The sequence below is a fragment of the Chrysochloris asiatica genome, unplaced genomic scaffold, assembly GCF_000296735.1.
Source record: "Chrysochloris asiatica unplaced genomic scaffold, ChrAsi1.0 scaffold00087, whole genome shotgun sequence".
Taxonomy (NCBI): Eukaryota; Metazoa; Chordata; class Mammalia; order Afrosoricida; family Chrysochloridae; genus Chrysochloris; species Chrysochloris asiatica.
In genome coordinates this window covers 586,919-599,234 of record NW_006408605.1, presented here as the reverse complement: position 1 = coordinate 599,234, position 12,316 = coordinate 586,919, and the positions used below count along the sequence as shown (strand labels likewise).

The window sequence follows — 12,316 nt, the reverse complement described above, 5'->3', positions numbered from 1 at the left end:
AACAGATATACATTTTGAACAAAGAATCTTCATTTTACAAAATTTACTTTGCCCTGCAATATTGTCTCATCTTATTTCAATTCATAACAATGCATACATAATTGGCAACAACGGAAAAAGGTTATCTAATCACACATAGATATATTTTGAATGGAAAAATACAGTATTCAGAGTTGCATGTTTGATTCTCTGCTGTGGTCTTTTATTTGCTATAGTTTCCTAAAATCACAGTGAGATTATCTTAACCCTTTCATGACCAAATTATTTTATCCTTTGAAATTCTGCTTATAGCATATGTTTTCAGTAATAGAAGGCATGCTGAAATCAAGGGGAATATTTTTTGAGGTTTCATAGATTTTGATACAATTATGTGGGATATCTATGTCCCAAGTGAATTCTGGTAGTACGATTGGTGAGATGAGGCCTGTTCTGCAGACTCATGCAGTTATACAGGTCCCTGCCAGGCAGCAGCATGTACTATAACTGGTGTAACAGCTTCCCAGGAAACCTGAGAGGCTGAAAATGTTGGTGGATGATATATGTCCCCCAGGTCACAAAAGGGTTAATCATCACATTAGTTCAAAAACCTAATAGAATCGAAGATGTTACACATTTTCAGGTGTTCCATATTATGGAAGCCAAATTTCATTTGCTCATTTATTCACTTGCTGCTGTATATGCAAGAGGAATTCATAATATGATAATGCAGATTCTGTTCTGTCTTCTATCATGTTTTGAAGGAAGATTGCCTTCATTGGACTCTCATCCCTTAAGAATAAAAGGTAAAAATAGTTGTATATATTATACAAAATTTAATAATTAAAAAAAAAACCCACAAGACCAGATTTGTCATATTTTCATAATAACATCTATGATATAAGTAGGTACTTCAACATGCTTTCTCTGAGAATACTTGACAGATAACTTGATGTTATGTAGAGGGGAAAGTTTATATATAGCAGAATTAAGAGAAATAGTTAAGCTTTTTACTAACAAGCTCATTAAAAGTTTACGAATTCCAATACTTGGATATAAAACAAAATCTCATATTTACTATTTATTGAAAATAATTCTTTTTACTTTTCCTATTCTAAAGAGTTTATTTAAGCAATAAGTCACACACATATTTAAGTCAAAATAGGTCCTTGCAAGGCAAACAAATTGTTTTGCTATTGTTAGGTGCCGTTGAGTTGGTTCCAACTCATATTGATTCTATGCACAACAGAATGAATCACTGCCTGGCCCTGGATCAACCTCACAATTATTGTTATGTTTGAGCCCAGTGTTGCTGCCACTATGTCAAACTATTTCATTGAGGGTCGGCCTCTTGAGCTGCCCTTTGAAATTTTCTTTTCAGTTTTTTGACTTAATACTTTTTTCTAGCCACTTTAGCTTCTCTATGCTTATGAGGAAGGTTTAGAAGTCTCTTTTGATATCCATTTAAGTTTTTTTAATGACCTTTTGCTTTTTTCCAGTATGATGTTCTTGAGATCATCACACAACTCTTCTGGTTTTCAGTCAAATCTGTTCTTGAGATGGTCTCTAAATTCAGGGAGGGATATATTCAAGGTCATATTTGGGTTCTTGTGGATTTGCTTTAATTTTCTTAAGTTTCAACCTGAACTTGCATATGAGCAATTGAAGGTCTGTTCCATGGCCAGTCCCTGGTCTTGCTTTGGCTGATAACATTGAACTTCGCCATCATCTCTTTCCACAGATGTAGTCAATTTGATTTCTGTGTATTCCATCTGGTGAAGTACACATGTACAGTCTGCCTTTTATGTTGTTGAAACAAGGTATTTACAATGAATAACTTGTTGGTCTTGCAAAATTCTATCATGCGATCTTCAGCATCATTTCTATCACCAAGGCCATATTTTCCAACTACTGATTCTTCCTGTTTTGCATTCAAATAATCAGTAGCTATCAATGAATCTTGATTGCAAAATTGATCAATTTTAGACGGAAGAAGTTGGTAGAATTCAATTTCATCCTCACTGGCTTCAGTGGTTGGTGCGTAAATTTGAATAATAATGGTGTTAACTGGTCTTCCTTGTAGGTATATGGATACTATCCTTTTAAAGACAACACTGTACTTGAAGATAGATCTTGAAATGTTATTTTTGATGATGAATGTGGCACCATTCCTCTTCAATTTGATGTTCCAGGCATAGTAAACTATATAATTGTTAGATTCAAACAATGCCCATGATATTTTTATGTGTCCCATTTCATTTTTGAAAATTTTCAATTTTCCTATATTTGTACTTTGTATCTTCTAAGTTTTGATTATCAATGGATATTTGCAGCATTTTCTTTTCCTTTCGAGTTGTGCTCTGTCAACAAATGAAGGTTCTGAAAGCTTTTCTCCGTTCACGTCATTATAGTCAACTCTACATTGAGGTGGCACCTCTTTACCCAGTCACATTTTGAGTGCCTTCTAAGCTGAGGGGCTTATTTTCTGGCACTATCTGACAATGTTCTAGTGCTATTCATAAAGTTATCAGTAGTTAATCATTCAGAGTTGGTCTGCCTCTCCTTCTTCCTAGTTTGTATTAGTCTGGAAGCTCTGCTGAAACCTCTCCACCTTGGGTGACCCTGCTGGGATTTAAAGTACAGGTGGCATAGCTTCCAGCATCACAGCAACATACAAGCCACCATAAACTGACAGACAAGTGGTAGGTTTCACTATTAGTAAATGAAAAATTCAACTTACTTTATTACATAAAGTATTGGAAAAAAAGGTCTCTGTTCTCGAAGCCAAGAGATGAAAGTTATTGTTCTGGCAGATTCTGGTGTATCAAGTTCTGGAAGATCTGTCTGTTAAAAGAAAACCAGTAACATCCAATTTATTCTAATCATATGTCTAATATGTCATTTACCAAAAAATGCACTGCTGTTGAGATGAATCCCACTCACAGCAACCCTACAGCATAGAGCAGAATTGCTCCATAGGTTTTCCAAGGCTGTAAATCTTTGCAAAAGCAGAAAGCCATATCTTTCTCTCTCAAAGCAGCTGGTGAGTTTGAACAGCTGATCTTTTGGTTAGCAGTTGAGCACTTTAATCACTGTGCCACTAGGGCTCCTTGTACCAACTATAGTACTTTGCAAGCTTTACCAAGCATATGAATCACCAGGAAATTTTACTGATACGCAAATGCTCATAGTAAGAGGTGAGGAACAGAGATTCTGTATTTCTAACAATCTCCCAGATGTGGCATACAACATGCTACTTGGTTTAAAAAAACCACATTTTCTAAGCAAGGCTCTAGAGCAAGGTCTGGAAAACTTCTTTTCTTAAGAATAAGAACTTTGTTTTTTCACTTATGCCAACTGATAAATTTTTTTTTCACATTTAATTGTGGTAAAATATATTCAACAAAAATTTTGCTGTCTTAACCATTTTTAAGTGTACAATTCAGTGACATTAACCCATAATGTGGTGTAACAATTAGCACCAATACCCATTTTCAGAAACAGAAACGTAAGCCATAACCCCCGCTTCTTTCTCCTGTCAACTTCTAGCTGTAGTTATTATTGTTGATGATGAATCAATTCCAACTCTTATCAACCCAATGTGGTGGAACAGAACTTTTTGATAGGGTTTTTTGGGCTGCAGTTTTAATGGAAGCAGATTGTCAGGCTTATCTTCCAAGGTGCAAACCTTTAGTTTAACAGTTAAGCACAAACTGTGCCATCTAGGGACTTTCCAGACCCTGATAATCACTAATATAATAAACTTTTATGTTTTGTCTCTATGTATTTGCCTAAACAGATACATACATTCCATTCATATAAATGGAATCACATTTTTCCTTTTGTGTCTGATGTATTTCACTATGTTTTCAAGGTTTATCTATATTTCAGAATATAGCAGAACCTCATTTCTCTTCATTGCTGATAAAGAGAATATATACATTCAGGGTATGTATATACTATATTTTGTTTATCCAGTCATCTGGTTAATGGGCATTTGGGTTGATTCTACATTTTAACAATTGTGAATAATGCTGCAATGAACTGGGTGCACAGTGAAAATTCTTCTGAAAAGACTACACAGTAAATATCTTAGGCTTGTAAGTCATTTGGCTTCTGTTCCAAATATTCAATGTAGCCTCAAACTACATATACATAAATGAATGGGCATGACTATGTTCCAATAAAACTTTATTTAGCTTCCTGAACCTACATGTTCTTCTCTTCATTTTGTTATAACTTCTAGAATTAATGGATACATTCAGGTGGTTTTTATAAATCTGTTTATTTCTCATCTGCTCACGCCTAGTCTTCAGTCCAGTAGCATAGGCTCAAGTCAACGTCAGTGCTTAATCAATACACTCATGAATGTGTTTTTTTAAGTACCAGAATACCCCAATGACTGTTATGAATGGAGTTAAACCCATAAATACGTAAAAGTGTTGACAAAAAACACATATTCCAAACTTAGTTACAAACTGATAGTTTGTATGAATGAATTCTAACTTTATAATTCAAAACGATCTAAAATGCTATATGGTTTAACAAGTACATTTTCATGGATCATTTCAATTACTCCTCTATAAGCAAGAGCATGGAGTTCTGGTGTGGCGCTGTGGGCTAATGTGTCAGACTACAAAGTTGTTTGAACTGAAAGGTCGGTGGTTCAAGCTCACCAGCTGCTTCTTGGAAACCCTATCCTATACAGGGTCACTATGGGTCGGAATTGACTCGATGGCAATTAACAACTACAAGCAAGAGGACTCACTCTTAGTTTACAAATGAGGCTATTCGAGTCTCATTCCGAATCTTATAGCTAATGATATGCAGGGTTCATTGTTGCTGTATGTAGCAACAATTCATTTACCACTGACTACCAGTAATTTGGTAGGTACTGCAATTTGGGAATTAGCTTATTTTAGAGCAACAATTAAAGGGACTGCCAATAAACGTTTTGTATATATATTTCACACACACACAATTTCTTAAGAAGAGGATCCTGTTAAAGAGATAATGCAATCACTTGTCAAAAAATTTTAAAACACAAAAGTTGTACTAATGTCATTTGTAGAATGCTTTTTTTTTTGCTGTTAACTAAATATATTCCTTTCTCTTTAAAATACAACTATTAACATTCCATACATAAGAACAGCTAAGTCAATGATACAAAATGACCTAAAGAATGCTATTAAAATATACAGTGAGTTTTTCAGTTAAAAGAGAAACATGATCTATAAAGACATTTTCCTTTTTGTCAAGCTCTTGGGACTATGTTCTGACTTCATAGTAGGCAATTCCTGTCTTTGTCACCTTTGAAATATCCTTCTAGTCTACTTTGTAATCAGAGTGAGAAAAGCTTACCATAGTCTGTGGAATTGATGCATAGTTCTGAACTCCTAGAACGTGGCTGAGAAAATTCTGTCCACAATTTTTTCCAACCCAAAGCATCATTACCTGGGGGACAGGAAAAAATTCCTATGAGATACTGTAACAATGAGTTTTCTCATTCATCTTTACCACTGCATACACTTTAAAAAATGTAAAAGATGAGTATGTTGTTTAGTGATGAGATATTTTCTGTTTGGCATAAAAGAAGGAAGCTGTGGAAGGATATTGTGGGTTAGTACAAAATACATTGGTTAAAGGGTATATCATCTGTAGAGGAAGAAATATATTAAGGGGAATAAAGCCAAATGCTAAAAAGGTATAGTAACAGGCAGAGAGAAGGGTAGGGTTCAGCCAAACTACTTACAAAGCCTGCATCCATGAGAAAAGCTCCATCCCTGCTCAGCTTTTCCACTGACAGCTGAAGAATAGGGGGCTGAGGTATGGTTCTTTCATTGACATTGAGTGCTCCCTAAGGAAATAAGAGATTCAAGCTTTTAGACACAGATTATATGGAGCCACAATTAAAAACACAAAATGTTTTAATGAGTGTTCTCTCCAAAAATTTGGGCAGATTATTCACATTTAAATGCAAAGAAAAAAAAATATTTATCACTCTTATGAACCAAGCTGTAAATTTCAATAAAACTAAATTCGCTTTTTTTTTTTCAATTGTGAATTATGTGATAGTTTACATGGGAGAACATTAGCTTTACATTCATCCTATCGTATATGGTCTCATTGTCATGGTTACAATCCTCTTCATGCATCATCAACCAACAAAAGGGTATACCCTGCAAGCCTGCCCCTCAGTCGTCAGGACAGCCCCTCTCCCTTTCTGGGTCTAGAGTCCCAAGCTGTTCCATCTCTCCATGTTCCATCTCTACATGTCATCATCTCTGCCTTCATTAAATTAGCTGTTTATCTTAACTATTTAACATTTTACTTAACTACATATCATCAGTCAAAACAAGGCCAGGGGCAGACTGTGGAACAGACCATCAATTGCACATACGAAAATTCAAATGGAAGCTGAAGAAAATTAAAACAAGTCCACGAGAGCCAAAATATGGCCATGACTATATCCCACCTGAATTTAGAGATCATCTGAAGAACAGATTTGATACATTAAACACTACAGACCAAAGACCTGTAGAGTTGTGGGATGATATCAAGAACATCATACATGAAAAAAGCAAAAAGTCATTAAGAAAACAAGAAAGAAAGAAAACGTCAAAATGGATTTCAGAAGAGACACTGACACTTGCTCACCAACATGGAGATGCTAAAGCAAATAGAAGAAATGAGGAGGTACAAGAACTGAAAAGAAAATTTCTAAGATCAGCTTGAGAAGATAAAGCCCAATATTACAACAAAATGTGCACAGATCTGGAATCAGAAAACCCTAAAGGAAGAACAAGCTCAGCATTTCTCAAGCTAGGGGAACTGAAGAAAAAAAATCAAGCCTTGACTTTTGTTACTGAAAGATTCTCTGGGCAAATGACTGAATGATGCAGAAAGCATCAAGAGAAGATGGAAGAAATACACAGTCACTGTACCAAAAGGAAATGGTTAATGTTCAACAGTTTCAAGAGGTAGCATATGATCAAGAGCCAATGATACTGAAGGAGGAAGTCCAAAGTGCACTGAAGGAATTGGCAAAGAACAAGGCACCAAGAACTGATGGAATAAAAATTGAAATCTTTCAAGAAAGTGACGTGGCACAGGAGACACTAACTCATCTCCACCAAGAAATTTGGAGGATGACTATCTGGCCAACTGATTGGAAGAGATCCGTATTTTTGCCCATTCCAAAGAGAGGTGACCCAATACTTATTCAACCTGTATGTGGAGCAAATAATGTGAGAAGCTGGGCTATATGAAGAAAAATGTGGCATCAGGATTGGAGGAAGACTCATTAACAACCTGTGATATGCAGATGATACAACCTTGCTTGATGAAAGTGAAGAGGACTTAAAAGATTTACTGATGAAGATCAAAGAGCACAACCTTCGGTATGGATTACGTCTCAATGTAAAGAAAACAAAACTCCTCACCACTGGATCAATAAACAACATTCTTATCAATGGAGAAAAGAGTGCAGCTGTCAAGGACTTCATTCTTCTTGGATCATCTATCAACACTCACAGAAGCAGCAGTCAAGAAATCAAACGATGTATTGCATTAGGCAAATCTGTTGCAAGAGACCTTTTTAGAGTGTTGAACAGCAAAGATGTCAGCTTGAGGACTAAGGTACGCCTGACCCAAGCCATACTATTTTCAATAATCTCATATGCATGCGAAAGCTGGACAGTGCATAAAGAAGATTGTAGAAGAATTGATGCTTTTGACTTATGGTGTTGGAGGAGAATATTGAAAGTGCTATGGGCTGCCAAAAGAAGAAACAGATCCGTTTTGGAAGAAGTGCAGCCAGAGTGCTCCTTGGAGGCCAAGATGGCCAAACTTCGTCTCTCATACTTCGGACATATTGTCAGGAGGGACCAGTTGCTGGAGAAGGATATCATGTTTGGTAAGGTGGAGGGTCAGAGAAAAAGAGGAAGACCCCCAATGAGATGGACTGGCCAAGTGGCAGCATCGATGGACTCAAGCGTGGCAATAGTAGTGAGGTTAGCCCAGGATCGGGCAGTGTTTCGTTCTCCTGTGCATAAGGTCAGTACCGACTCGATTGTACCTAACAACAACAACAACAACAACAATTTAAAAAAGTAATACATTAAAAAAAAAAAAAAAAAGTAATACATTGAATTTTGGTTAAAGATGATGGAAAAATCACATTAATTACAGGTAGGTTCACCCAGCTGATTACTGTAATTTCTGTCAATAAGATGCACACCTATAATAAGTTGAATCAGCAAATCCTGTGTGATATATTTACAACAATGAACAAAACCCACCAACAATGAAAGAATAATTGCTGAGGCTGTTTATGTACATGAGATTTGGTACCTTGGCTGGGAGGTTTAGGGTCAGAGTTTCATGGGACATAAATTGGCCTCGCAATATATTTATAGTTATTCTGTTCTCTGGTAACACAGTGGTTATGAATCGGGCTGCGAACCTCAAGGTCAGCAGTTCGAAACTACCAGCTGTTCTACGGGAGACAGATGAGGCTTTCTGCTCCCGTAAAGATTTACAGCCTCAGAAACCCTGTACAGGGTTGCTATGAGTCAGAACTGACTCCATGGCACTCAGCCACCATTCTGTTCTACCTCTTAGTTCACTGTGTAGTTCTAAGGTCCTTAAAACTTGCAGACAGCTATACAACAATCAGTCTCTATCTGGAGCAATATAAAAAGAGAGTCAGGAATAGGAGGAAGATCTGGATTATGTGGCTAATTACCTCCACAAACCACTTCCTCCTTTACCATGAGACCAGAAGAAGTGGATGGTGCTGGGCAACCACAGCTGGGAATCCAGGAAAAAGGAGGGGAAATGTAGAACAGAATTTCAAATTTTCATGGAATACAAACTTTCTGGATCCATGGGGGCTGTATGAATCCCTGAAATTACTGCCCTGAGATCATCTTTAAACCCGAAACCAAAATTACCTCCAGAAGTCTTCTTAAAACCTAACAATAGTTTAACTAAACACTGTGCTTTTTTAAGATCTATGTTGCAAAGAAAAACTCTAAAGATTAAATAGGAATCTTATGGGGTAGTGAATTAATATTAATAGAGGAAAAAAACCTCAGAAATGGAGGGTAATAATGTTTGCACAATTCAAAGATGTAATCAAAGTTACTCAATTGTATGTGTAGAATTTGTTGGTGATGTTCTGCTCTGTATGTGCTCAACAATCAAAATAAAAATGAATAATAATGTAATAAATGAAATCCAGTATCCTGGAGCAGATAAATGACATTAGTAAATATAAGTAAGTCTGGAATTTAGTTAATAATAACGAACCAATGTTAGTTTTCAGTTTTTCAAACATACTATGGTTATATAGTACGGTTATATAGTACTCCAGTAGTGTAGTGGTTACAAATTGGGCTGGTAACCTCAAGGTCAGCAGTTCGAAACTATCAGCTGTTCCGCAGCAGAAAGATGAGGCTTTCTGCTTCTGTAAATATTTACAAGACTCGGCAACCCTGTGCAGGGTCACTATGAGTTGGAACCATCTCCATGGCACTTAACAACAAGAACAACATGGTGATATAAGGAACTCTGGTAGCGTAGGGGTTATTAGTTGGGCTGCTAATCTCACAGTCAACAGTTCGAAACTACCAGCAGTTCTGCAGCAGAAAGATGAGGCTTTCTACTCCTGTAAAGATTTACAGCCTTGGAAGCCCTATAACACGGTCGCAATGAGCTGGAACCAACTCCATGGCATGTAACTACCACCACCATGGTTATATACCACCACTGGTCTATCAGTTTGTCGTATGTGGTAGCTTGCATGTTGCTGTGATTCTGGAAGCTATCTCATGGGTATTTTAAACACCAGCAGAGTCACCTATGGTGAATAAGTTTCAGATGAGCTACCAGATGAAGACAGACTAGGAAGAAAGAGGACTATTTCCAAATATTTAGTCACTGAAAACCTTATGAATAGCATTATGACACTGTCAGATAACACCTGAATACTGAACACTGAAACATGATGAAGAACATCAGAATATTATCAGATACAGTGCTGGAAGATGAGGCCCTCAGGTTGGAAGGCATTCATAATATGACTGAGGAAGAGTTGTCTCCTCAAAGTAGAGTTGACCACGATAACATGAATGGAGCAAAGCATTAGAGACCTTCATCTGCTGGTGGGGCACAACTCAAAATGAAGAGAAACAGCTGTAAATATCCATGAATAATTGGAACATGGAATGTACGAAGTATAAATCTAGGAATATTGCAAATTGTCAAAAATGAAATGGAACGCATAAACATCGATATCCTAGGCATTAGTGAGCTGAAATGGACTGGTATTGGTCATTTTGAATCTGACAATCACATGGTTTACTATGCTGGGAATGACAAAATGAGGAATGGCGTCACATTCTTTATGAAAAACAACATATCAAGATGCATCTTGAAGTACAACACTGTCTCTGATAAGATAAAATCAATATGCCTACAAGGAAGACCGGTCAATACCACTGTTATTCAAATTTATGCACCAACCATCATAGACAGTGATAATAAAATTGAAGAATTTTATCAACTTCTTCGATCTGAAATTGATCAAATATGCAACCAAGATGTATTCATCATTCCTGGTGATTGGAATGCAAAGATTGGAAACAAAGAGGAAGGATCAGTAGTTGGAAAATATGGCCTTGGTGATAGAAATGATGCTGGAGTTCTTTGCACATTTCATTATAATATGTGACTTTGTCTTTTCAAGCTGACCTTTGAAATATTCTATTCATCTCTTTTACAGTCTCATTTCTTCCATTTGTTTTAGAATGTCTACGCTGGAGAGTAAATTTCAGAGTCTCTTCTGATATCCATTTTGGTCTTTTCCTTCTTTCTTGTCTTCTTAATGATTTTTTGCTTTTTCCCTGTATGATCTTGATGTCATTCCACAACTCTTCTGGTCTTCAGTTTTTAGTGTCTGATGCATCAAATCTGTTCTTGAGATGATCTCTAAATTCAGGTGGGGAATATTCAAGGTCATATTTTGGCTCTTGTGATTTTATCTTAATTTTCTTCAGCTTTAGCCTGAACTTGCATACGAGCACTTAATTGATGGTCTGTTCCACAATCTGCCCTTGGTCTTGTTTTGGCTGATGATATGGAGCTTTCCCATCGTCTCTTTCCACAGATGTAGTCAATTTGAGTTCTGTGTATTCCATCTGGTGAGGTCCCTGTGTGTAATCGTTTCTTACGCAGTCTAAAGAAGGTATTTGAAATGAATAAGTCACTGATTTTGCAGAATTCTGCCATCTGGTGAGGTCCACGTGTATAATTGTCTCTTATGTGGTCTAAAGACGGTATTTGAAATGAACAAATCATTGATTTTTCAGAATTCTATCATGTGATCTCCAGCATCATTTCTATCACCAAAACCATATTTTCCAATTACTGATCCTTCCTCTTTGTTTCCAACCTTTGCATTCCAATCATGCATCATTGATTAATTTCAGATTGAAGAAGTTCACAGAATTTTTCTATTTCATCCTCACTGGTTTTAGTGGTTGGTGCATAAATCTGAATAATAGTGGTATGACCTGGTCTTCCCTGTAGGTGCATGGACATTATGCTATCACAGACAGCGTTGTACTTCATGACTAATTTGGATATGTTCTTTTGGACAATGACTGCAACACCATTCCTCTTCAATTTGTCATTCCTGGCATAATAAACAATATGGTTGTTGGATTCCAAAAGGCCAATACCAGTCCTTTTCAGCTCACTAATGCCTAAGATATCAATGTTTATGCGTTCCATTTCAGAGTCAATGATATTGAAGGAAGAAGTCCAAGGTGCATTGAAGGAGGAATACAAGGCACCAGGAATTGATAGACTAAAAATTGAAATCTTTCAAGAAAGTGAGGTGGCACTGGAGGCACTCACTCATCTACGCCAAGAAATTTGGAAGACAACTATCTGGCCAACTGATTGGAAGAGATCTGTATTTATGTCCATTCCAAAGAGAGGTGACCCAATGGAATGCGGAAATCATCGGATAATATCTTTGCTATCCTATGCGAGTAAAGCTTTACTAAAGGTAATACAGAAATGGCTGCAAGTATGCATTGACAGAGAACTTCCAGAAGTTCAAGCCAGATTTAGAAGAGGATGTGGAGTGAAGGATATCATTGCTAATGTCCAATGGATCTTGGCTGAAAGCAGAGAATACCAGAAAGATTTTTACCTGTGCTTTATTGACTACGCACAGGCTTTCAATTGTGTGGATCATGACAAGCTATGGACAACATTGTGAAGTATGAGTATTCCTGAACACTTAATTGTGCTCATGAGGAATCTGTAC

General features: G+C 36.8%; 1 protein-coding gene across 1 annotated transcript in view; it reads right to left on the bottom strand.

Moving 5' to 3' along the window:
* Positions 1–653: 653 nt before the first annotated feature.
* SEC24A (SEC24 family member A) overlaps positions 654–12,316 on the bottom strand; it is a 103,497-nt gene continuing 91,834 nt past the window's right edge. Inside the window, exons 20-23 of the mRNA XM_006866081.1 lie at positions 5,729–5,833; positions 5,338–5,430; positions 2,717–2,820; positions 654–768 (exon numbers count right to left, since the gene is read on the bottom strand). Of these exons, the coding sequence (XP_006866143.1) occupies positions 654–768; positions 2,717–2,820; positions 5,338–5,430; positions 5,729–5,833 (417 nt within the window). The remainder of the gene's footprint in view (positions 769–2,716; positions 2,821–5,337; positions 5,431–5,728; positions 5,834–12,316) is intronic.